The sequence below is a fragment of the Triturus cristatus genome, chromosome 4_2 (genome assembly GCF_964204655.1).
Source record: "Triturus cristatus chromosome 4_2, aTriCri1.1, whole genome shotgun sequence".
In the NCBI taxonomy this organism is placed as follows: domain Eukaryota; kingdom Metazoa; phylum Chordata; class Amphibia; order Caudata; family Salamandridae; genus Triturus; species Triturus cristatus.
Genome location: NC_140586.1, coordinates 31,260,045 through 31,287,970, shown reverse-complemented (window position 1 = coordinate 31,287,970; position 27,926 = coordinate 31,260,045). Strand labels below are relative to the sequence as shown.

The 27,926-nt window shown below is 43.8% G+C and overlaps 1 protein-coding gene across 5 annotated transcripts in view; it reads right to left on the bottom strand.

Annotated features, from left to right (window-relative positions):
• The window catches only part of IKZF4 (IKAROS family zinc finger 4), a 218,582-nt gene that overhangs the window by 35,552 nt on the left and 155,104 nt on the right, over nucleotides 1-27,926 (bottom strand). For all 5 annotated transcript variants that reach the window (XM_085600282.1, XM_085600281.1, XM_085600284.1 and 2 more), the window contains one exon: nucleotides 4,927-5,187. In XM_085600282.1, the coding sequence (XP_085456408.1) occupies nucleotides 4,927-5,187 (261 nt within the window). The remainder of the gene's footprint in view (nucleotides 1-4,926; nucleotides 5,188-27,926) is intronic.

The following is a 27,926-nucleotide window of genomic DNA, read 5'->3' as shown; positions in this document are numbered from 1 at the left end:
TTGTGATCACATTAAATAATAAGGATGACTGCCCAGAGCTTTTAAAAGAGTATGTTCGAGAGAAACAGGGTAGCTAGAAGACACCTCGTTAAAATGTAACTCCAAGAGGCAAGTGATAATTGTCTTTAAGTGGGAACAGTCTTTCCTCCTTCCCTGACGATTTTTGGCCCAATGCCTTGTTGAAGATTCCATCTCCCGTTTCAGTAGCGTGGAACCAGGGTCAATCAGCTGTCTGTGACAAGTTGTCCCTTTTGGAGGTTGACGAGAAAAATTCTTCCTTAGCTTCCAGCTAACACTCGTCCCTTAGTGGTACAAGCTACAATTATTAGCTGCTTCGACTATGGCAATTCACTTTTTCTGGGATCTTCTGTGGGGTTGATGATGCAGTTCCAACTGGTCCAGAATATGGCAGCAAGGCTGGTCCTTCCGGTTCCTAGATGAGCTCTGTGCACTGATTGGCACTTTACAAAGTGCTGCTTCTAAGTCTTTAAAGTTTTAAAAGCATTTCATAAACTAGGTCCCACCTATTTACAAGATAAGTTTTGTAATTATAAACCCACGTTTCCACTTCGGTCTAGATGTGCCAATTTTTGTGCGACTCCTTGAGTCAAAAGGTCTAGGATGGGAATTAAAGCTTGTTCTTTCAAGACGGCAAAAGTATGTAACTCGTTACCAATAAATTTACTTATCATATCACAGCGCCTCCCTTTCCGGAAAGCCTGAAAAATTTAGTTTTATACCCACACTGGAAACTTTGATCAACAGATCCTACTCATGGATTCTTTAAACACTTAATTTCCAAAAAGTCATCACCAGGATGCATTTATAGGCAACAGAGTGTTTTATATGTATAGTTTACATTACATTACGTTTCAGTAATTAAAGTTGGGAGGGGTTTTTGGACAATGATGACAAACCTGATCTTTTCTGGGCTATAGCTTGAGGAAATTAAATGACATCATTTTTTAATGTTTGTAAGTCACTGTTGGCCTTTCAACAATGGAGATTTTCATGCATAACTCAGTGGACAGATCTACCTACTCAGGCATTACACCCCCTGCTCTGCCATTATTATTGCAGCAGTTGAACCATTCATCAGATTGTTTGACATATGAACGTTGAGAACAAGAATAATGGCCAAAGTTCCGCTTTAAATAAGCTCCCAAATTGATTTTCAGAGTTAACATTAGATCATTATTTGGGAACTTGACTTTTTTCTTTCTAAATACATCATCTATGGTATTGCATAATTTTTTTACTTCTTTATTCTACACCCCGCTAATCCATGTCTTTAATAAATATTATCCCATCTGGAAATCTCCTATTAAGTGGTACTTTCGTTTAAGAAGGGAGTGAAAAACACTCAATTCAAGGGTACGTATAACATAACACCACCATAACTTTTACAACGCGTCTGGGGAGTGCAAGATCCCGAGTATGGAGTGCACGGTAATTCCTACAGTCATGCTGCACTCTGCACTGACAGCCTACTTCTAAACCAAGGGGATACTGAGGCAGGAATCAACAAGGTGGATAACAGTTTGTGACATGTCACTGCTTAGTTTAAATCCAATGTCAACAAGCAGGTTGGTGGGTTTTCTGGACGGTTTCCTGGACTGCTTCACAGTTGCAGAGTAGCAGGTACATTGTCAACTGTTAATGCAAGGTCATTTATTCCTTAGACACCTCGGAATAAAGGGATAAGACATGTGCCCTGCTGTTCAAGTGTGAGGCTAGTCAGCCATTGCTGTATAGACAGTAAAGGTATCACATCAAAGTTATATAAAGAGACAGGGTGGTGTCGAACCTATTTGCAGGAAATCCGCCTTTTCCGCGTGATCACCCCAGAATTTTCATCTTTTGCTGGACCCTATATTTTTGCTGGCAGTAGATCTCAGCGCTCTTTACCCAATGCTAAATAGTAATAAAGTGATTGCGGTCCTCACTTTACCATGGTAAAATTGGGGTGCTCCAAATCTAACTTACCTATAAACCCCTAGTATATGGTACAATGTATACCCAAGGCCTGTAAGTTAAATGTCATCGGTGAACTGCAGCACCCATTGTGCTATCCACTACAGTGACAGTGGAAACATGACTGCAGACCTACCATTTGTAGTCTGGCAGTTGCAGTATTGTTTTGCATTTCAACTTTATTACTCTTTTAGTACTGCATAAATATCTAATACATTGCCTCCAAATTAAAAAGGACTGCTCTGTGCCATAGCTACCAGGGGTGCGATCAGGTTAATTTCGTGACTTTAAAGATTCACCCAGTCAAGGATTGTGATCACTACTTGAGGTGGGTACTTACCAGACTCCACAAATACTCTAAGTTAATACACAATCATATGGAGTGAGGCTGTTGTGGGTCTACTTTACTAGTGGTAAGATTGGCATTGTACTGTTGTATGGGAATGGAGAACGTTGCATGGTGTTTCACTCATGTTTTGTAGGGCACTGCTGCATAAATGAATAGCATACCATAGCACCGCTGTGTAAAGGCGATACAGTGGTGTAAGCAGATGGGCAGGCAAAACACTCAATAGGACAGCATAGCACTGCAGTGTAAGGGGACAGGCTGATATGACACTGCTATATATGATGGCAGGACAATGCCACCCTAATGATAAAAAGAAAAATCCGGATTTGCTCTGTAATATTATGTGGAAGGGTGGCAATGCACTACCGCATATTGAGGCCTTGAATTATAAGGTGATGAGCTGGTAGTGCTCAATTTTGCAAGGCAGGGTGCTGGCAGGGCACAGGCCAACACTGTTTAACTGTATTGCAGACATCAAAAACATTTTAATGGAGGAGTTAGCCCAAAATAATGAATCAAATACAGGTTCTTTGAGAACCAAATCTCAAATGTATTATTCATATACATAGACAATATGGATAATATATGTGTATCCTCATGTTTTCGGCAGAACATGATGCATTCAATTTGTTCAGAGCATAATTTATTCATAGCCTAATCCAATACACAAACACCGATTATAAAAAACATTGCATCATAATTATTCCATCAACATATAGAAACACCAACAACTGTTCCTCGTTTTGTACAATTCACAAGTGAAAGTAACCAGTAGTAGAGACTTCAGCTCTCTGGAGTCAACACAAGCATAAAACTGAAATAATGCCAGCCAACATGTGTTTCATGACTCCTATCGCTTCATCAAGACTGAAATAAAAAGGACAAAATGGTATTTTTATAAGCAGAAGGGATTTTTATGTGACATGAAGTTACTACATTTTGAGTTATACACTACACATTAGAAACTAGATGAGCAGGTGAGGATACTACAAAATCATTTAAATTAAACAAAGTTCAACACAATAGATTACTAGAAACATTCAGATGCATCCTTCCTGTTCTACTCAATTTAAAGAAGTATTGACCTAGCTACCACAATTCTGTATACTGTCTCACTATATTAATTATACATCCTATCCATAATAGTGAACATTCTATACATACATTTCCAGTGCCGTTTATACCCCATTATGAGTTGTAAACATTGCACCCCTATATCGAAATATAAAGTGGCTCACTAAACACATTCCGATTCATCCTTCCTGTTTTATTGAATTGGAAGATTTACTCACCTAGTGCCACAATTATGTATCCTCTCTCAATGAATTGATACTTTTAAAGCATTACCTCATGGCAGGTCATGTTGATGGACAAAGCACCAATCTCTTTAATTTCTTCAAAATAATACAAAGAATAAATATCAGATCCACAAAAAGTCAGAGTATAAGGATTTCTCCTGCTTTTATAACGTTTTTGTTCTTTTTATTTCAGCCCCAATGAAGCAATAGGATTCGCGAAACGTTGGCTGGCATTATTTCTCTTTTATGCTTGCAACGACTCAACAGAGGTGAAGTCTCTACTATGGGTTACTTTCACTTGTGAATTGTACTTATTGAGGAACAGTTGGTATTTTTATGTGTTGATGGCATAACTCTGATGCGATGTTGATCTAAAATCGATATTTGTGTATTGGATTAATCTATGAATTAATTATGTTCTAAACAAATACAATGTATTATGTTCTGGTGAAAACAGGATGATTGACATCTATTAACCATATTATCTATGAATATGAATAATACATTTGAGATTATGTATTCAAAGAACCTGCATTGGAAGAATTATTCTGGGATTGCTTCTCCATTAAAACATTTTTGTTGTTTATAAGTCTGATGATGGGGTCAGCTATCATCTTGGGGTGCACCTTTATGCTGGACAGATTATTCCTATTAATTGCCCATCTTAATTGCTTGTTCATTGGATTAGGAGCGTGTTGGCCTGTCTATACTGTACAAAAGAAAAGGCTGGCATTGCAATACAGTATAAGGGGTGCGGATGGTGTGCCAGTGAAATGTCAAACTATGCTAGCATGGCTCGACTAAGTAAAAGGCGAGTTCTTATGTATAAACAATAGGCTGCTATGGCATAGCTTGTAATGGATGTGGAAGGATGTGCTGCAAATTGAAGCAGGCTTGCTTACTGATGCAAAAAAGGGACAGGTTGCCTGGAACTATGGCATAAGATGGATCACAAGACACTGCAGAATAAGGGCAAAGGCTGGCTTGCCACTGGTGTATAATGAGTCGATATGGTGTACAAACCCTATTTAGTGGTGAATCCAGTATTGTAATGTTGTATAAGGGGAATGGACGGGGTAAGTAGCAGTATGATTAGGCAGGCTAATATGGTACATCCTTGTAAGGCAGCAAGCTGGCATGGACTTGTGTATGAAGTCAGGCTGCAATAGCTCATTGGAATAAGGTGAGGGCAGGCTGGAATGGCACTTCCATGTATGGCAAGAGGCGTGCATAACAGCTTTATACAGCTATAGTCTGAAATGTTTCCATAAGAAAACAGGTTGACAAGACGATACCTCAACTCACCAGTGTGGCTGCGCTTGTGCACCATAAGCACGTTGGGGCCAATGCAAACCATGCCGCAGATGTCACACTTAAGTTTGCCGTTTGGCAGTCGGATGCCACCGGGTGAAGGAGGATCCTGACCCAAGCCATCGCAGTACCCTAGTTGCTCGCCGAGTGAATCATCTACAATGACGCTGTCCTCCTTTTCACTCATTCGGTCATCCTGACCCAGGAGCCGGCCTTCTTCCTCATCGCTGTACATCTCCACCTTGATGGAATTTGCTGCAAGAACAGGGGAGGTAAATATTGACTCAGGGAGTTGCTCAATATTTTTTATTCATTTGCAATTATAGGAGCAACTATTACAGGTTAATTCCCTGAAAGTTAAGAGGAAGTCAAGGCTGACAGTCTGTCAACAGTAGCTACAAACCAAAAAGTACAAATCCATGAACTATACAAGTACATGTACTACCTTAGCCTGATTTCTCAACAATCTTAAAACCCACACCAACTTCACTTTTGAAAGGTGACAATCAGTTGTTAACTATAAAGGATCGAATAACAATGTGGAGAGGTTTGTAAGACTTTAGAACACTGTGTAATTAGCTGGAGTGAAACTGAACAGAAATGGCAAGAGCTTAATTTTTTTTGTATGGAAGTGCTATTTTATAAAAGTGTTTCAACACTGAGGGCATCACTGGTCAATTGGCTGTTATGGACATGAGGTGTTAACCTGGGTTATAAAAAAACAAATTATGTGGCTAAGTAGGAGGAGTGAGCCAGAACCCAAAATGGCAATTGCTGAGTAGTTTCTTTGTATGAAAACATATTAACATTTTCAGAAAGGCTCTCACTGTGATGAACAGATTGGTGTGTCTGCCGATATGGTCATGATGTGTTATCAAACGATCTAACGTATTTCTTATGGGGTTGTATAAAATATTACTGTTGGTATTGTGTTGGTACATGTTTTTAGCATCAGAAATTTGTACTGAATTTCTGTATTACAGATTGTGTAATGCAGTACTGTGTGCATGTGTGCATAATCATTTGAAGTTTGTAAGAGTGCATGGTGAATAAATGAATGAGATACTTAAACAAGTATATACCCTGTATGTCATTAAACACTACAGTTCCCATTGGCCGCTGCTTGATTTTGCAAAAGTAGACAAGTAATGTTAAGTCAGTATTCACAATTATCATACAGCATAAAATTCCTCGTTATTCCAATAATTGTTTTCATTGTTTGCATGATTTCATAATCTCAGTATATTTTTTTCTTCATGGTTCGTACCTAACAAGTTACTTACCTTCGGTAACACCTTATCTGGAAGAGATGCACAAGTTACTACTTGTGTAACAATATATCTGTAAGAGACATTAGTTAGTGATAGATTCCTTACCTTAGAATATCCCGTGGCGTCAGACTGGATCCGGAAAGTTTTCGTGAGCAGTACCCCTGCGCGTCGGAAGGTGGCGTTGTGCGGCTCCGCATCCATCTCAGGCGTCGTAAGCGCCGAGATGACGTCACGGAGACTACTTAGGCGCCACCCATGCGCATTGACATCAGTTCTGTACACGACTTTCTGCGCCAGGAACGCAGAGCCATGCAAGAAACTGACCCCTGGTGCCATGAAACTAGGGCCCTGAAAGGGATGACCTTAACCCTCGAAATCAGTTCGCAGACCGGGGAGGATTGGTGGGGCGGTAAGGAATCTATCACTGACTAATGTCTCTTATAGATATATCGTTACACAAGTAGCAACTTGTGCATCTGAAAGAGACACGTTAGTGATAGATTCCTTACCTTAGAATAGATACCCCAGCAATACCTACCCCGGAGGTGGGTCTGCAAACCAAAATCACACCAGAAAGTCCCGGAGAACCGAACGGCCAAAGAAGCCGTCTCTCTGGACTTGGCTGTCTAGGCAGTAGTGCTTGGTAAAAGTGTGCAGCGAGGCCCACGTAGCTGCCTGACAGATGTCCTGTAAGGGAACGCCGCGTCCCAAAGCAGTAGTGGCTGCCGTTGCCCTGGTACAATGGGCACGCAGCCCCGCAGGAGGCTCCTTCTAGCCAACGAGTAACAGGCTTTGATGCAGAGAACTACCCACCGAGAGATGGTCCGTTTGTGCACGGCCCGACTTTTTTTTTGGAGCCCACGCAGCCAACCAAAAGTTGGTCATCCACCCGGAGCCGTTGTGTGCGTTTCAGATAGAACGAGAGCGCACTTTTTGGGTCCAAACGATAGAGCCTCTCTTCTTCTTTTGAAGGATGCGGAGGCAGAAAGAAGGTGGGCAAAGTGATGGTTTGCCCAATGTGGAAGAGCGTGATAACCTTGGCAAAAAAGAAGGACGAGTCCTTAAAAACACTTTGTCCGCATGAACGGAGAGAAAAGGAGGTTTAGAAGAAAGAGCCTGGAGCTCACTCACTCTTCTGGCAGAGGTGATAGCTACCAGGAAAGCCGTCTTCATAGTGAGAAGACGTAAAGGACAGTCATGAAGTGGCTCAAAGGGAGCACACATCAGATAAGTCAAGACAAGATTTAAGTTCCACTGAGGCATAAGGAAGGACACGGGAGGAAACGTGTGTGTAATGCCTTTCAGGAAGCAATTAACAATTGGGGACTTAAAAAGAGAAGGCTGATCTGGAAGCCGTAGAAAGGCGGAAATGGCCGAGAGATAACCTTTGATAGTGCCCAGAGCAGAGCCTGCTGGGCCAAAGACAGAAGTAACAGAAGGACCTCAGAAAGAGGGGCAGTAAGGGGATCAACGGCCTTTGCTGTGCACCATGCCACAAATTTTTCCCACCTGCAGACTTATATCGTCACAGTGGAGGGAAGTCTGGCTGCCAGAATAATGTCACAGACTTCGGAAGGAAGGTCGAAAGCTGTCAACTGTCGCCCCCCAATCTCCATGCATGGAGGAGGAAGCTGGACAGGTTCGGGTGGAGGACCGTCCCCCGTGGCTGCGACAGAAGATCCTCCCGAAGAGGCAATCGAATCGGGGGAGCGATCGCCATGCTGAGTCACACGGAATACCAGTATCTTCGTGCCCAATCCGGAGCCACAAGGATGACTTGGGCCCAGTTGCGCCAAATCTTCTTCAGCACTCTGGGCAGAAGTGGTATAGGCGGAAAGGCGTACAACAGACTGCAGCTCCACTCGTGATGAAAAGCGTCGCCGAGCGAGTGCCGCCTCGGAACTTCTAACGGACAGAATTGATGACCTTGCACGTTCTCTTCGGTGGCGAATAGATCTAACCAAGGCTCTCCCCACTGCAGAAAGAGACCTTGTGCCTTCGAGTGAAGTCGCCATTCGTGATCCATCATGTACTGGCGGCTGAGTTCGTCCTCTCTGGCGTTCAGAGAACCTGCCTGGTCTTGAACCACCAAGGTAATACCTTGATGTTCCAGCCATGTCCAGAGGCGGAGAGCCTCTGGACATAGGGTCCACGACCCCACTCCGCCCTGTTTGCTGCAATACCACATGGCGGTGGTGTTGTCCGTTAACACCTGCACTACACTTCCCCAGACAGAGGGAAGGAATGCTTTCAGTGCAAGTCAGATCGCCCGAAGCTCCAAAAGGTTAATATGGAGCCGGGACTCCGCCAGAGACCAGAGGCCCCCAATCTCCGCCTCTCCCATGTGGCCGACCCATCCCAGGAGGGACGCAACCGTCACCACTGTGTGCTCCGGTTGTGGAAGGGAGAGGGATCTGCCATTGACCCAACCGCGATGCGTGAGCCACCACTGCAATTGTCGTGCAGTGCCCACCGAGATCTGGATGTGATCGGCCAGGTTGCCCCGATGCTGTGCCCACTGGAACTTCAGGTCCCACTGCAGAATCCGTATATGCCATCTAGCATGGAGCACAAGCAGGATACAGAAGGCCAGAAGGCCCTGGAGCCGGAGGGTCAACCTGACTGAAACCCGGGATAGAGGCCGAAAGATTGGAATCATAGCCTGAATATCCCGGACTCGCTGCGCCGGAGGATAAAACCGAAACTGCATTGAATACAGAACCGATCCGATGAAGGGGAGCTTCTGAGAGGAACTCAGGTGCGACTTCGGAAGGACGATGGAGAACCCCAGCAAATGCAGGAGGTCGGCCGTAGTCTGGAGGTGGGAGACGACTGCCTGAGGCGAACCCGCCTTCAACAACCAGTCATCGAGATAGGGGAAGACTGGAACCCCTGAGCTGCGCAGATGAGCTACGACCACCGCCATCCCTTTTGTGAACACCCGAGGGGCACTGGTAAGGCTGAAGGGGAGCACGGCAACTGAAAGTGATCTAGACCCACCGTGGACCACAGGTAACGCCGGTTGGCCAGCAGGACGAGGATATGAAAATATGCGTCCTGCCAGTGCAATGCTACCAACCAGTCTCCAGGGTCGAGGGCAGCCAAGACCTGAGCCAGAGTCAATATCTAGAACTTCGCCTTCCGGAGGAAGCAATTGACGATCCTGACGTCCAAGATGGGACGCAGGCCCCCTTTTACCTTCTTGGGGACCAGAAAGTAGTAGGAATAACAACCATGTCCCACTTCTGGCCTAGGAACACGCTCGATGGGCCCCTTGGCCAGGACGGCCGTGACTGCCTGCTGGAGAAGCGCAAAAAGGTCCCCTGACATGCGGTGGAACTGAGGTGGCATGGCTGGAGGGGCAGTCTCGAAGGGGAGGGAGTAGCCCCTTTGGGCGATATGCCCGGGAGTCCTCAAAATGTTCCAGCGCACTATCTGCCTTATCGCCAAACAGGCGAGTACCATCAAAGGGCATGTCCATAAGGGAACTTGTACATCCCCTGAAAAACCAGTGGACCGCAACCAGGCATGACGACGGAGGGCCACTGTTGTGGAAATCACCCTACCCAGTGAGTCCGCGGTGGGTAGTCCACACCTAATGGCAAACTTTGCTGCATCTTTTCGCTCAACAACAGCTTGTGAAAGCATTATCCGAGCCTCCTCCGGACACTGAGGCAGCACCTGAGCAACCGTGTCCCACACAGCAAGGGAATAGCGGCCCAAGAGGCATGCGGTGTAAACCAACCGCAGCCCTAAGCTGGCAGATGAACAGTTTCTTGCCGAACTGTTCCAGCTTTTTGGATTCCTATCCGGCGTTGCGGAAGGGAATGCGACTTGGCGAAGTTGAGGCCTGGAGGACCAGGCTCTCCAGGGTTGGGGGGTGTACAGAAAAGCAGGGTCCCCCGGGGCCAGGCGATGGCGCCGGGCCACATATTCATCCAAGGGAAGCCCCGTGGCCGGTCTAGACCAGGTGCCCATCAAGATGTCAGGTAGTGCCTCATTGAACGGAAGCAGGGGCTCCGAAGAGCACGGCGGCGGCTGAAGTACTTCAGAGAGGAGGGTAGTCTTGAGGGTCACTGTAGGCAGGTCAAGGTCAAGGGCCTCAGCTGCTCTACGGAGCACCATAGTGTATGTGGCGCCCTCCTCCATAGCCACAGCAGGAGAAAGAAAACCAGAATCAGAGGAGAGGTCAAGGCCACTGGCATCCTCTAGCTCTCCGTCCATTCCTGCTCCGACTCGCACTGCCGTGTGAGAGGGTCCTCAGACCCCTCCCAGTCGCCCCCTTCTTCCACTGCCCGTTGAACAGGCTGCGATGGGGGGGGGAGAGAAAAGGGGGGGGGGTGGGGGGGGGGGGGGGGGGAAACAGGGGAAACAAATGGTTGAATGGCGCCGGGAACGGTGGCGGTCGATGCCGGTCCGGCTCAGTGTACCAATTAGGGTCCAAACAAGGAGTAAAATTGTCTGGGAACCCGGACAAGGGAGGAAGTGGAACGAACGGAACCCACTGCGGCTCCGGGATCGGAGCCGCGGGCGGAGGCCCCAGCAGACCCGGTGGCAAGGGAGGGCCCTCAACTTGGACCTCGGGCCCGAAGGCACGCCGGCAGGAGCCCGACGCAAGGGAGGGCCCAAAACTGGGACCGCGGGGCCCGAAGGCACGCTGGTGGGAGCCAGATGCCCGAAAAGGTGGCCCATGGCTGCAAGAAAATCTTGCACCAGGACAGGAGTCGCCGACGGACCCGGATAAACTGACTAGGCCGCGGGACTCAGAGGCTCCAAAGGAGCCACAGGGGTGGTACCCCTGGTCCCCTCGTCCATGTCCGGAGACCGACGAGGGGACATCGGAGAGCGGAAACGCTTCTTCGACTTCTTCTTATGACGTCTCTTACCCGAATACGAGTGGGAAGACTTCGACCCCGGGGAGCGATGACGATGGCTCCACGAGCGATTTCTCGAGCGACCCCTGGACCTCGAAAGGCGCGGAGACGACTGCCGGGCACCCAGCAGCTTACAGGACTGCTCCCGCAAGGCCTTCGGAGCCATGGCCAGACAGTCGGAACATGACCGGGAGTCACGGTCGCGCTCCAGACAGTAGATACAGACGCCATGGGGGTCGGCCACTGACATCGTATGGCGACAAGCCCCGCAGGAGTTAAATCCCGGCATCCCAACATGGCACCAGGAGTCAAAGACTCAAAAATGGAAGACAAAAAGTCTAAAAAGTTTAGTCAAAAAGTGACTAGGTACGTGCTCTAACCGGATCTGCACTTGCTGGCGCGGAAAAAGAAAGAACTGACGTCAGCGCACATGGGTGGCGCCTAAGTAGTCTCTGTGATGTCATCTCGGCGCTTATGACGTCAGCGACGGACGCGGAGCTGCACGACGCCACCTTCCGACGCGCAGGGGTACTGCTGACGAAACCTTTCCGGATCCAGTCTGACGCCTCGGGATATTCTAAGGTAAGGAATCTATCACTAACGTGTCTCTTTCAGATTATCTAGCTGCAGATTCCTTATTTGTAATTATCCCAAGGCGTCAGACTGGAACCGGAAATTTTTTGTGAGCAGTACCCCTGAAAGCCGGTGTCATCGCTCAGCACTGCTTGGTGTCATCTGCGCTGGAGGTGATGTGCGCCGTGCCTACAAAGGTGCCACCCAAGCACGCCGATATACATTTCTTTTCGCGACTTTCATGTCCGGAGCACGGACCCACAAAGAACAGCGAACACTGTTGTGAAAAACTAGGGCCCTGAAAAGGGAACAGCCGTGTCCCTAGAAATCAGTTAGCACAGCAGGGAGGATGGGTAGGTCGGTAAGGAATCTGCAACTAGATAGTCTCTCTGCCAGATAAGGCGTTACAGAAAGTAAGAAACTTGTTCAGCTGATAGAGACTTCTTGCTGCATATTCCTTGCCTTAGAACAGATATGCCAGTAATACCTTCCGGCAAGTGGGACTGCAAAACTGTTTCACAGTAGAAAGTCCTGCAGGACAAAACAAGCTAAGAGCCCATCCTGACGGACCTGTATGTCCAGACAATAGTGCTTCGTAAACATGTGTAGAGAAGCCAATGGAACTGCCTGGCAGATGTCCAGGACCGGAACTCTGCGGGCTAATGTAGTGGGTGCAGCCTTAGCTCTAGCGGAATGAGCACACAATCCCTCAGGGGGTTGCTTCTTGCCAAATGCGTGGCAGATCTTAATGCAAAATATGATCCATCGGGAGTTGGTCCGCTTCTGCAACTCCTTTCCCTTTTTCGCTCCCACATACCCCACGAAAAGTTGGTGATCCACCCGGAGCTCTTTCAGGCCGTCAAGGTAGAATAGCAACGTTCTTCTTGTGCCCAGTCGGTGAAGTAGCTCCTCTTTCTTAGAGGGATTTGGTGCATCATTAAAGGTAGGCAGGGTGATGGAATGACCTACATGGAAATAAGTGACAACTATTGGCAGAAAGGAAGTTCTAATGCGAAGAACCAGCTTGCCTGGGTAGATATTTAGGTAAGGAGGTTTGGATGGCAACAACTGAAGATTATGGACCCTCCAGACAGATGTTATAGCCACGCAGAATGCCATTTTGTTGGTAAGGAGCCTGAGAGGACAATTGTGCAATGGCTCAAAAGAAAGGCACGTCAGAAAAGTTAAGACCAGATTAAGGTCCCACTGAGGCATGACGAAGTGCGAAGGAAGAAATGTGATGCAAACCTTTCAAGAACCTATTTACAATAGGCGATTTGAAGAGAGATGGCTGATCAGGCAACCGCAGAAAGACTGAGATGGCAGAAAGATAGCCCTTAAGGGTGTGCAGAGCAGAGCGCTGCTGGGTAAGAGAAAGGATAAAGAAAAGGATCTGGGAGAGGGGAGCAGAAGGAGGGTCAACCTGTTTCTCTGCACACCTTGCCACAAACTTGCCCCAACGGCAGGCGTACACAGTCTTGGTGGAGGGATGCCTGGCTGCCAAGATAGCAGTGCAGATTTCGAGCGGAAGGTCAAAAGCTATCAACTGTCTCCGCTCAATCTCCATGCATGAAGGCGGAGAATTGACAGGTTCCAATGGAGAACCACCCCCTGCAACAGAAGATCCTCCCAAAGGGGCAGCCTTATCGGCGAACCGATGGACATGCTCAACAGCTCGGGATACAAAACTCTTCGAGCCCAGTCCTGAGCCATAAGGATGACTTTGGCCTGGTCGTTCATGATCTTCTTTAGAACTCTGGGCAGCAGCGGAGAACAGATCTAACCAAGGCTCTCCCCACTGCTGAAAGAGCCCTTGCACCACCTCTGGATGGAAACTCCATTCGTGATCCGCTAGTCATCTTTGCCCGAGTACGTTTGTCCTGGTGTCTCAGAAAGTTCGCCAGGTGTTGAACCATCAGGGATATGTCCTGGCGGTCCAGTCATATCTAGAGACAAAGGTCCTCTTGACAGAAGGTCTATGACCCCACCTCGCTCTGTTTGTTGCAGTACCATATGGCTGTGGTGTTGTCCATGAACATGTGGCACTAGCCTTCCTCTGATGGAAGGTAGAAAGGTTTTCAATGTAAGTCAGATCGCCCGCCCCTCCAGGATCCGGGAATTCACTGGAGTCCAGAGTCCTCTGATCTTCACCTCTCTCAATTGGCACTTTATCCCAGGAGTGACATATCAGTCACCACTCTGAGATCTGGTTAAGAAAGGGAGAGGGATCTGCTGCTGTCCCAATCGCAGTTCGTTAGCCACCAATGCAGATCTTTTGCAGTTCACTCCAAGATCTGGACCATGTCGGAGAGATTCCCCGGATGCGGCACCCACTGGAACTTCAGGTCCAACTGTAGTGCCTGCAAACGCCAGCAGACATGAGTCACAAGCAAGATTCATGAGGCCATGAAGCCCAGCAGCCTCAAAGTCAGTCAGTCTAACCGAAATCCAGGATAGAGGATGAAACATCTGTATCATAGCCTGAATATCCTGGAATCTCTGTTCAGGAGGATAGGCCCGAAACTACACCATGTCCAGTACAGCTTTGATGAATGTGATGTAGGAGGTCTGTCACAGTCTGGAGATGACAGCCTGGGTCAAGCCCACCTTCAACAGCCAGTCGGGGAGCTAGGAGAAGATTGGCACCACTGATCTTCGCAGTTGAGCTGTAACCACTGCCATTCCCATGTGAACACCTGATAGGCGCTTGTAGGCCAAAAGGATGCACGGTGAATTAAAAGTGCTCGTGGGCCACCATGAACCGCAGGTAGCACCTGTGGGTGGGCCAAACTGGAATGTGGAAGTATGCGTCCTGCAAGTCCAATGCTACCATCCAGTCTCCCGGTTCCATGGCAGACAGGACTTGAGTGAGCATGAGCATTTTGAACTTTTCCTTTGCAAGGAAGAAATTAAGAGGGCGCAGGTATAGGCTAGGACAAAAACATCCGTCCTTCTTGGGCACCAAAAAGTAGCAGAAATGACAACCACAACCTACTTCTACTCCAACATAAAGAGGGAACAGGCTTGATGTGTACTTTTTTGCAGGGAATAGTAGATAAAATATCAAATTTGACCAAGAAATGGACTGAATTTAATCTATCAGGTGATGCAAAAACAGGGTCTACTTTGTGGCCACGTTGGTGCTTTGGTTGATTAACCAATTTTCATTAGACCAAAACTAGTCAGATTAAAAAATTAGTACTGAAGGGCCTGATTGGGAATCAAACCAAAGCTTAAAAGCATCCAAGTTAATCACCTGGGAATACTTAGCTTTTTATTGGCTAACAGCTTCTTTTACAAGGCTGTTAAAAATGGAGGGAGTTCTATAAATGATCATAAGATAAATGAATGGCTATCAAGTTACATTCACAGCCCTCCTCAGAATACATACTGGGTTCCATCAAATTATCTGCCATAATTTCAAAGTGTTCTTTATAAATTAGAGGAACTCCACATCCTGATCTGCATTTTCTGTCTTTAGATTTCATGTTAAACACAGTGGGAATAGCACTAACAATGTCTGGACCAGAGGATTTATTTATCCAGGTCTTAGTCAACATGCACAAATCCATATTGCAATCATTGAGTAATAAGAAATGCTCTTTTTAGTGTTTGGAAAGGGATCTAATAAAAAGCAAGGTAGTCCTCAGAGCCGTTACAAGGCCCTTGCCTCTGGACCACTCTGACTCAGCGCAGATTGTTGCAGACAGGCTTGCCTTTGTTGCGCAAGCAGCATGTACGCCGTGAGTCTCAGCATCAGCCCTGCTTAAGTGGTTGTGTCGCTGGTCGGTTCATCACATGCCTAAAGCAAGTGCTTGTGAGCTACACTGCTAACCCTCAAGATGGCCACCGCAAAAAAATAAAGTCAACCCAGGAGTATACAATCATAACAATCCCCTCCACACATATGCCAGTCAAAGTGCAAACAATAGCAAGGTTTGAGCCTCTTACCAAGATTAAAAAACATAACTGCGCCGTTCATCTGCAGTCTTGAGCATAAAACAGCCCCACCACAATGCAATAAACCAGCAAGGAGATGGTATTTAAACCTGATTAAAACAGCAAGAAAGTACTTAAACTTTAAAGATTGAAACTGTTTAAAAAAATATGTTTGTAAAGAGCAAGAGATTTGAAAAACAAGAGTTTTAAAAAAACAGTCCTCTCACTTGCTAAATGTGGGTCTGCACATCAGCCCAGCTTATGTGGTGTTAGTATTGGTCCTTGCACATGCTCAAAGCAAATGCTCATGAGCTGGACTACTAACCTCCAAGATGGCCACTGGAAAAAAGGAAAGTCAACATGGGAGAAGGAGGGAGGTGGGGTGAGTGAGAGTTTAGGATGAAGTTATTACTGTGTAGTGAGAGATGAATTTAACCAAGTAAGTTTAACCATCAACTTCTAGTCTCTAGGTTTGGTCGTGGATCCACTATGAACACTACTATCAACCTTCTCTTTAACATTTTTCAATAAAGTTTATTGATTTTGCCAAGATTTACAGACCTTCTAATGGATAAGTCCAGCATTATTTTCATTTGGCTATTTCTTTGGCTCCTGTAGATTTTCTGAAATATTACGGTAACTGATCAACTCACAGCTGTCCCTGTGCTTTACAAATAAGGCAAGGGGCAGCTCTCACTTTTCCCTGGCCTTGTTGGGCTGTAAAACTGTATAGAGCAAAGAGGACCTCTGCAGTTGACACCTGCCCTGGTGCCTTCTTCATTAATGCAAACAGGCTGCTGGGGCTACTGCCCAGGCCTATCTCACCTTGAATTTTTTGAGGATAAAGGATGCCCGAGGCAGGTGACATCTGGCTCAGTGTCCTGTTCATATTTATGACCTGAGCATCAGGGTATCTGTAACCTATTTCTGGGATAACTGTGTCTTAAATAGGTGTACACCAAGGAGAACTGGTCATCCTGACAACTGCCCAACACCCTCTTTGCTGTTGACAAATGTCAAGGGTCCCCGGTCTTCATAAAGTTTACATTTTTGGAGTGTCAAGAAGGGTTGGCATCAGGTCATGTGCCTCTGATGACTTGAATGCAATGGAGGTTAACTGTTTTCATTAATGGTAACACCACCTCCAGGCGAGGAGTCCGAGCCCAACTCCCATCTGAACCAAGCAGGCAGAAAGAAGGAAGGAAGGATTACCAAGCCTCCTGCCTAGCTTAATCTTTGTGAGAAGCAAACATGTTTCTATTGCTTAATATCTCCCTAACAGTAACAGTTGTGCATGAAGAAAAACAGCACAACTTTGCATACAACCAAAACACTTCTTTTGCCTTAGTAATTTTGTGTTTGAAAGATACTGCAGGAATGGTAGTGTGTAACGGTGTCCACCATAATTGCGTATATTTGAATACAATGCGAACAACTATGTGCTTCTTTTGTTTCCATACTAGTTAAGACCATCAGTGAATACCTACACACCCAGAGACCTCAATGTGTTAGGGTCCTGCTGATGAGTTAACGGCTCCATCAGTTACAGTTAGAGGAGGAAGCCTGCAAATTCGTACATTTGTGAATGGCACAGGGGCTGTGATATATAAGCTCAAGACACTTGAGTACCAAGGACTACAATTAGTACTGGGGTTGTTTATCCAATTTGAGCTGAATTCACTAAACAGCGAAAGAGTATGCACTATAGGATGAGTGCATGTCCTACAAGCAGACAAATGTGCATGCTGAAATATTGTCTTTACTACTGAAGGACAATTACAGGTCAGAAAAACAGACCTCCCCCTCCTGATTATCCCCAGCTCCTTTAACCCCTCACCCTACTTACAATGGATGGAAAAGTCCAAGTCAAAGATGTCCACTTCCAGGTGGAGCTCTTCACACGTCACTCAATATGCTATCATTGTTTCCAATGTAAACTGGGACCACTATAGTACTAGTTTCTGGCATGCTGTACTGTTACTGGAAAGCTGTGTATGTGCAAACTTTAAATATTGTAAGCACTCTTGAGAGCGTGATGACTCCTAGCCTACACATACCCCAGCCCCCCTTTGTGTAATCCTTGCACCTCCTTAATCAGGGTAATACGTCATATGAAGATAAAAGTGGACATTTTTGCTACAATAATATCCAGCCTTTAGGCAATAGTTCTTTATTGTTTAACTCTTCTGCATTTTGAAAAAAGCAGTTTAACAAACCAGATTTTTTTAAAGGAAATTGCACCCTGTATTTTCAATCTTAGCCTCTTCCCAACCACTCCTTTATGTCCTGCCATGCATGCTCTTTCATACGATCTGAGATGACATACTGCTCTTATTTATCACATTGCTGTTAAAGGAGACAGCAAAGATGCGATAGGTGGCACATTTCCAAGGCGCAAGAGCGGAGGCTCAGAAGTTCAACTGCAGATAATATATGAATTCATAAAACAAAACCTGAAACCTATTGCACATGGCATGCATACACTGCTAGTCAATGGATTTGTGGACCAAATAAAAAACAAACTAAATTAAAATAAATAAATCCATTTCTTTTACTTTTAAAGATAAACTGGAAAATTCCAGTTGGGACCAAGAGCTGACAAAGCCAAGAAGCGTACCTTTAATCTGCTGGCACACACAAACCGCATTTAAATACGCCTGCGATTGCTAATGTTAGAACATTGACAATGCTTCCTTAAGTTTTAAGTTTCTCATAGTGCTTGCAAACATTAAGAGAGCTTAAAAGCATACTGTTAAATTACAACATTTAACGAAAGAGCTGTAGTTTGGCAACATTTTCAGAATACAATTACATTTGTAAGCACGAAAAGACACTTTTAAAGTGTTTTTTAATATCCTGCTTGTTCAAAAGTCTCCGTCTTATTCCAGGATTGGAGACAGCTTCCTTAGCCTTCCCACCTCTAGGATGTGTTTAATTTCCTTTCCCACTTTGACCGAGGTGGATCTTGACTAGATTCCCTGCTCCCACCCCCACCCTTGGCCAAGGGCAACTGTCAGATTAGCGGCATTTTTTTCTCATGTAAAAAAAAAAAATAAGCAAAAAAACAGTCTCTACTCTCCCACATTTATGTGCGGGAAAGGAGGGCCATTAAAACTCACCGCCCTATGTTCAGTACAGGCATGTGCACAAGATGAATGTCAGTCGATAAAACAAATGTCTTTACATTGTGGTACTTTTCAACACGGTCTATACCACACTCAAGTTTAACACGCAGAACAATGTCATTCTATGCCCACTATTCCAAATTTGAAAAGAATTATTAGCAGAAAAAAAACAGGTGATCAATGTACAGACAAAACCAATTAATACATTTAGTGAAAATCTAACACACACCTGAACATGAACTATTTCTTTTCTGCAACAAATACCCTTTAAACAGAATACTAGTATGTGCAATACTTCATAACATTTCAAGTTTAGAAAATAGTGAAATCTGAATGATAGATGGGACATTTAACACAACACCCAACCCATTTACCCAGATTACACTGTACATAGTAAAATAATACTACATTGCCTCTTATTTATACTTTATTGCCAGACAAATAGTCCTCAACATATGCTGAATTTTCATCAGGCATACAAAAAATGAATAAAAGTAATGATGGACTTTAAACTTGCCATGATAACTAACAATAAGGAATATTAAACAGAGACACAAATTCAAGGATTTTTATTTTTTTGTATTTTTCCCAGGTCTGTTAGATCAAATTTCAAAAAAATCATCCTTAGCACGGACTACTTGTATGACAGTAAATTACAGTTTGATGTAAAAAACACTAACTGCGTTGCGTTTTGTTCTGTAAACGTAGATTAATACTACACCACTATTATTCAACATGGCTACTTTACACAAAATGAGGAACAATTGGCACCATTACTAAATTACTTTGAAGAGATATGGATTGGCCATCAAAACAGGTTGGGTCGCAGAAGAAGAAAATCTCGTTAACATATTGAATGGCAGAACTGTTACTCAAACTGTTTAAAGGGAGGTGCAAAAAAAAATCTATTGAGGGTTGGCATAATTCCATCTCTAGGTCAATAGGAAAACACCACCCTCATGTTTACAATTTCCTGGAATTGTTTCTAAAAAGTGGTTAATATTCAGGGAATGAGAAAGACACAGTCTTTTTGCAGGTAGATCGAAGCACAACGTCTCCACAAAACAAAAGAAATTAATGACAAGCTTCTTTTTAAAATCAAGCAATTCGGAATGTGTTGGGAAAGAGACTACTTGGAAAACACTGCATACATACTACATTACTAACATTTCAAAATAGCCTCAACACTAATCTCCTGTTTTGATATAAACATAATTGGCTATGATGTTCTTCTTTACTCCTGCATTAAAATGTATTACGTAAAAACTAAGTTAAGAAAATTAATACACATAAATAAATCCTATCTGTAGCAGCTTTTTAGGTCTCGCCTGATCCAGCGCATGCGCTGGTCTGGCCGAGACATTTTGTGTATGGATTTTCAAAGTGCTGCCTGTGGCCTAAAGCTTGCGTGCACATGAGCGTGCACGCATGCAGCCGCCATGTGTCTTTCCTTCGCAGTGCTTGATCGCGATGCGATCACTTTCACGGCCGCGCAGCCAATGATTGTTTATTATTTTCGTTCAGCAATGCTATGATTGATCTGTAGTAGGTGTTTAGATCACGCGGAACATACAGTGTTTTCTCCTGTAAAGCAAAACGTGAGTTTTAATCATTGATTCAAGCGACGAGCTCCCATAATGTGACTCTACTGTAAGCACTGTGCAAGTGGCATTAAAATACAGAATATTTCCGGTTCCCCGGCTCCTCTAAACTGTTCTCGTGCTCTGTTTAGCTTCCATCGAAAGTGTCACTAAAAAAAGCTAGTTCTCGGCGCGGTCCCCCCTTGGAGCTGTCATCTGGCACAGCACTCCCACCCACCCACTTCCCTCGAAGGAAGTTTGAATCCATGCTGCAAAGACAGTGAGCGCCAGTGAGCCATTGTCATGTTTTGTGCCCATAATTTGTTTGTATATTTACTTGCTTAAGATATTTTCTTTTAGGCATTTATTGTGCTATTCCCTGCTCTTGGCAAGTTATCCTTTTGCAGGGAACCCCTCTCTTTCAAGATAATGGCACAGATATGTATCCACATAGCAAGCACGGGCATTTATAAGAATGTAAACAAATGTTAAGGTAGAATAATTCAAAAGTGTAATGCCTGCAATCAAAACAATGCAATTGGAAAAAAGAGCTACAGACAATTGAAATACGAAATCACTAAATGTACATGTCTGTAAATGGGTTATGTTTATAGAACCATAAAATTATAATGTAGGTTAAGAATTGCAATTTCTAACTCTTACAATGCATTTAATACCCTTGGAGATAAAAAAGAAAAAAAGCTATAGAAGCAGTGTTCCACTGAAGGCACACAACTGGGAGACATTAGTGCTGAAAGGTTTCTTTGAGTAAATTTTTTTCTTGCACACATTAGGCAACATTCAGTGCCCTTTACAACTCCATCATAAATACATCTAAATACACGCATATAGCTCACAGGTGTGCCATTCACAACTCTCGTGTTGAGGTTCAGGGCCGGACTGGCCGTAGCGGGCACCGGGCAATCCCCCGGTGCGCCGCACGGGTGGGTGCCGGTTTTGGGCCTCTGGGGGCCGTTTTTGCAGCAGGGCCGTTTTTGCAGCAAAGCTGCAAAATCGGCCCTGTAACAAAATCGGCCCTGGCAAAGAGCTCGGCGGCACCCCCAACCCCCCGCAGGTGGGAAAGGGAGGCAGCCAAGCACTTTGCCAGGGTCGGTTTTGGTTCCCAGACCTGCCCTGTTGAGGTTGACACAACACTCCATAGCAAAGACCAATTTAGCATTTTGTGAATAACTTTGCCAACCTCTGCAGTCAACTTTACAATTTTAGAAACCATAATCCAAATTTTGTCCTGCCACCTTCGCAACAGATTACTCGGGCAGGAGGGAGACATAGTAATATGAGGGTTCCCAAAGCATGTGAAATTGTGATCTAACGTGTAAATTGCATATGCAAATGTAGGCATAAGAACAAAAAGCGTGAATCAAGGTATACACAATTTGGCCATCTTGTAGCCCTTACCCCTATTTGGTGGATTTTTTTGGCTTGAATTTGAAACACTTCTGTATCTGAGAGTTAAATTGTCAGAATGAGAAACAAGAGTTCTCATTTGAGCTTTTGGTTTTAGACGGTCATTTGGATTGGCTGCTGTATCTTGTGCTTACAAATGGCCCTTTTCTTACTTTCCTTCCACCTCTACAGCCTTCAGAAACAGCTGAAAGGCGTGTCTGACCCCCACATTGCCCTAAGCCGTGCAAGGCATGTCTACCCCTTTAAAAAACAAGCATTGGCATAGCCAATAGGTCTCGCCTTTGGGACCTTATAGGTATTTAGTTATGCAGCACAATATCCTTACTGCAACAACATTAACTGTTGCATGGCTAAACACTTATAAGGTCCCAAAGGCGAGACCTATTGGCTATGTCAATGCTTGTTTCTTTAGGTGACAGTCAAATATTAAATCCTTTCACCAACACCCTGTGGCAATCCAAAAATAAATCCACAAAGTCAAAGCTGAATTTTATGGAGAGAAAGAACATCAAAAACAAATCACCCGGGCCGGTACCAGCGCCTGACACCTGTTTAAATACGAATACTTTAGAAACATACAAACAGAAAGAAAATTAAACTTACACTACCCCTACACATTTCCCTGAAGTCTTTATCTGCCCAGCACAACTCACAACTGCAAATCTCCGTACTCGGCGGCTAACATCCATCGATGGCAGAAACAAACATGAAAACCTGAAATACGTAAAAAATAAATAAAAAAAATGTTTGCGGTAAAAATAGAAAAGGGACAAACTGTCACATACAAATGGATCTAAAAATATGGGAAATAAGTTTGCAAATGTGATGAAGTGGCTTTATATAAACATAAATATAAAATAATGTATCCATATATTTTGTTTTAAAACATTTATTAAAAGTGCATTTAAAGATTGAGCTTATTTTATAGTATATAAATTATATTTAAAATACTGTGTAATAATTTTTTCCTGCTTAAAAAAATCCTATGTTGTCAGTTAATTTTAATTAAAAAAAAAATGTATATGCTTAAAATAATATACAATTGAAAAATAAACACACCTGAAAAAAACAAACCTAAAAAATAATTTCCCCCATTCCCCAAATAATAACTCAGAAAATCTTCAAAACAACACTCTTAACCACTTCCTTTATTTTTGGGAGGTAAACCTCCTCAACCCCATCCTTTAACCCTAAACGCTTCCAAACCCTTATTAATACATTTCATCATATTTGGGAAAAACCCTCAACCCCCTTAACTCCAACCTCTTCTTAACCCCAAATTACTACTTTCCTTACTAGTTTTGGAGTGTGGGGGCCCACCCGGGGGCCCTCTCGGGTCCCCTTTAAACCAAGACTCTGCTAAAACTCTATTTAAAAATTGATTTACTTTTGAGAGAGTACCCCCCCTTGAACCCAACCTCTATTTAACATTTTATGTGTCACTCTAACTACCCTTTAACCCAACCCCACCCCCCTCCCAGTTTACCCCACGCACCTATAATGTCAACCAGTACTTACCAATACTTACCTTTGCGTTGTAATGCCACGTGAGGTAAAGACATGCGTGGTAAAGTCTGTGTGGCAAAGGTACAATATTGTTAACTTGTTTTGTAAAAACTGGGAGAAAATTCACCAAACTAGGAAAAGGCACCACGATGGAAAGTCAGGCATTGCTGAATAAATTAATTGAATTTCATATTGTGGCCGAGTTACCGACAATTAAGTTCTGCCCCGGGGTTTTCATGTCATTGTGAGAGGTGTTCATTTTTGGGGCCCCTCAAATAACATTTGACTACTTTTGGCTGAAACCACATGAACGATAACAAGAACAAAAACAGGAACACAGAAAATATCTTTTGCTCCCCAGTAGTTCAAAAAAAAAAAAAATTTAAAAAAAGGATAAATTCAAGAAGAGCAAATCCTTGGACACCAAGCTTGCTATGTCACCACTTGCCAAGCACTCAGAAACAAGGCTTAGAAATCAGAAGATAAATGCTATAATATAAATGCTATATTATGTTCAGTGCTTTTGTTTAGGAAATTCCTTGCCCTGTTGCTTGCCGCATTTGATTTGGACATCTAAAAACAAGTTCATTCAAAAGAACATCAGACTGAAATGCAGGCGAACATGAAGCCATTTAGCTTAAAGTAACAAATCAATGTCAGCAGAATCTAGAACATACGCAGAAGACCAGGCAGTATTTTAGCATCAATATACAATTTCAAAGGCTTAAGTCAAAGCAATGGTGAATCATAGAAGCAAAGCAAAATTCAATAGCTTATTCAGAAGAGCTGCTAATGTTTCTGAAAGAAGCTAAACATAGAAAAAACTCTCAGGGAGAGTGCATGCCGGGATCTGCCTTAGTATCCTTATTTACATTGGCTGACAACTCCAGGACGAGACATTTTTGGAAGCACATGCTGAATGCATTACAACAGTGGTTCTCAACCTGTTGTCTTCTGGGGACCCCCCACTGAATCATTACTGGAATCAGGGGACCCCCAACGGAGTCATTACTGGAAGCTGGGCCCCCAGGCCTAAGCATGGTCGATGATATGAACCGTAAAACAATACACAAAAAATAGAGAAAAAAGCATTCAAACAAATACATAAATGATGACATTTTATTTAATTCATAAACATATTTAAAAAATGTATAGAAAGGTTGAAGCTTTTTAAAGTCCAATTGAGGCCACTCATCATCCATTTTTTTTGTTTAAATATCTTTATTGGTATTTTATGTTTTTGACATGACTATCATCACAATTGTATACAGAAGACTCAGATGTTACAGACATAAGTATAGAGCACATATATAGGATAGCATATTCCAGTGCAGGAACATAAAAGTGACATTAGTATGCTATTCTCAATTTCATAATTGTGCATCTTGCGACCATATGTCCTGGGGTCACTGGAGGCCACTCATCATCCATGCTATATTCTGTCTGATGCACCTGCACTGCTCCCACGAATCAATCTGAGGCTACTTATTAATTTAATATTAACAATTTAAAATTCCTTCACATTTACAGTACGTTTAAAAAATTTCAATTGTACATTTAGCTTCTTCATTTATACACACTTTATTAATCTGTTAATATATTTTTTCATTTTCTAAGTAGTCGATGACCACCTGAGGAGGTTTTGCAGGCCCCAGGTGTCCCCGGACCACACGTTGGGAACCACTGCACTACAACACAAGCAGCTCAAGGCAAGTGCTAGAAAAAGTTAGGACTATTGCGCTCTTATTGAACTGGTCCTCTCTTCCCCATTTTCTTCTTACTCCTAGAAGAATTAGAAAACGAGGAGATATTATTAACTCCTGCTTTAGGGCTATTTTCTTTCGAACTCCTCCAGCAGTGCAACTTTAAAGGAAGCCAATCTTTTTTTAAATAACTGAATTCTCTAAATACCCCAAGATCTATTTAGATGTGCCACCACACTTTACAGGATTCAAGAACCTGAGGGCGTAGAATGCATTCCAAGTTGGCCATTGTGCTCAACAGCCAATCATTACGAGCCATCTTGTGGATTCTATTACGTTCTCTGAAAAAAACTAAAAATTAGGGTACTCTAAAATAGATTCTTCTCTGAAATCTATGTTTTCAACAATTTTAATGTCAAGGAAAACAAAGATATAGTTCGCCCAATCTCAATTCCCATATAACAGGCTTCTACGCCAACTAGAGACACAGCATTGAACACCACAACCTTTGTCTCCCAGTTTTATCACAAGCAATCATTCCACACATTACACCTTGGGGCAATTAAGAGTGCACATGTGCTGTAGAAGAAAACGCTGCGAAAACTATGAAACTAGAGAAAAAAACAAGAACTAAAATAAAACCAAGCCTACATTATCATTTAAATTAACTCTTAATGCATTTCGTTTTAAGTCAGATTCCAAACTAGATTTGTTACTGATGCTTGTAGAGTTCCGCAGCAAAAAGCCCCAAACAAGCATTGGAAAAGTCATTAGGAATGGCTTTTTGTTAGGGCAAGTGTTAGGTAATTTATGGGCGACTCTAGGCATGTTGCCCTAGATGTCCTAGAAAGAAAATCCCACAATGAAGCAACATAGAAGACTTAAATAAAATGGAAGCTGTGAGTTTGCTGAACACAAACATTAGCTATACCCTTTAAAAAATACTTATAAAAGGAGTCAGAAGATCAAGTTGTATGAGGTGAACCCAAGAGGCATGCACATCAAAACACTGCATGGTAGATACATTTTTGGAAACCGTCAGTAACATTTGTGAGAAAAGATGCAAATTGGACATTTTATTGTGACAGCACAGTGAAACAAATGAACGAGCAAGGGAAACTAATGAAAAGCAGAGTGTCTTCGACTGACTAAAGCATGCAAATCGCAAGCATTTCCTACACAGAATGTCATAAATTAATATTTTTTTTAAAAATCAGTGTCAGCAACGTAAATTCATCAAACACACACAGAGTATCAATTGCAAATAATTAGTAGCATCTGCAGCTACTCAGCAGGACTATTGGATGCTCCTCTCCCAAAACCTAGTGGGAGCCCAAATAAGACAAGGTAACTATTCTTGAAATTACAAAGCCTTGATGGACGGCACATTCTAGCAATGACAAACCATAAAACCACATGAAACCAATGGCTGAAGGGTATTGGGGGTGCACAAAAGCCCACTCTTCCACTTATTCTTGCTGTACTAGAACTGATAACGAGGTATCTACTGCTAAATCTGTCGGACGCCATACTTAAAACTTACTGCTGTATGGAGCAACACACCCATAATCAACATGGTTGATACATCAGTGGGTTTTGTTGGCCAAAACATTTTTGCAAACTAGGCAAGCGTATTTTTGCCAGTCAAAATGTGGTTACTTAACAGTGGATACCACACTCGAACAAGGAGCGGTGTGCCACGACAAAACTCTGAACAAAAATTCCAGACTCAGGCAGACTAATCTGTGCACAATGCAACCGAGGCACAGAACAGAGCTTTTCATACACAAAGCTGTAGCGTGCAGGATGAGATTCTGGCATTAAGAAGTTTTCTTTTGGCGGACGACCACTTCCAATTCACGTGGTGGTTCAACACGTGCAAATAATCACCAACACCTTTGTGGGTAGAGATTAGTGTTACACTCACCTGGATACATTCCCCACCGAGACAGAGAGGCGACCAAATGCCACCTTGGCAGCATGACGAAACCTGCGAGTAGCTGAAGCGTGTGCAGCGTGCGGCAGCTCCGTCTGCCAACATTTGCCAGAGTGCAACTCCCCAACTGGAACAAGTGCTCCAGCTGAGAGTTGTGGATGCCTTCCTCTGCCCTCACTGAAGCAAAGTAACGAATTGATGTGTTGGTTGTCTGCCTAATGTCCACAAGTACTTAGGAACCTGTTCTGTGAGGGCATGGCACATCATACAGACACTTGTACCTACGCCAGCCACTGGCAGAGAGCGTTGCATATTCTTCCTGAGCTGCTTATGAATTCAGCTGTAAATCAAACTGCCTGGGTTCGTTGTCAACTCACACACAGGCAAGGATGAGTCTTTTAAAAAGGTTGCCAAGGGGCAAAGTTACGAAAATGCTGTCCTGTTGCCTTCATCTGCCCTGTCCCTCAATCAGTAGCCCACCTCACTGGGGAGAGGAGTGGAGGAGGAGCATACTAAAGATAATCTTTTTAATTTCAAGGTATTTTTATTAATTTTATAAGCAAATACATTAGCATTTCTGTTACACGATTAGCCAAACGTAGTTTGTAGAGCAGTGATTACAGGTACTTTGAAATATATGTTTAGCTAATCCCCTCTGACTTGACTTGCTGAAAATTAGGCAAAGGATGATAAAAAGAAGCAGGAAAGAAAGGGGTGAAAAGAGGATACAAGAAAGGTTCTGTAGAAATGAGACTATTAAGACTTATAGCCGCGCGACAAAGCCGTCGACCCACTGGCTTGCTTGTGGCAAGATTGGTAGCCAAGTCCGCCCACCCATCCCCCCGTAGGGCCATGGGAGTCTTCATCCTGAATTTAAACTACTACTCTGACTGATTAGAATCAACGGTGCATAACAATACACCACCACTGAGCTCACCAAACCCCCAACTCCCTCCCTTTTAATAACTCCTAATATTGACGGTACACAAGCGTGAAAGTGATGGAGGGCGTGGCCACAATCTAATGGTGCTCCAGCTAAAGCCATGTTTCGCAGCCAAC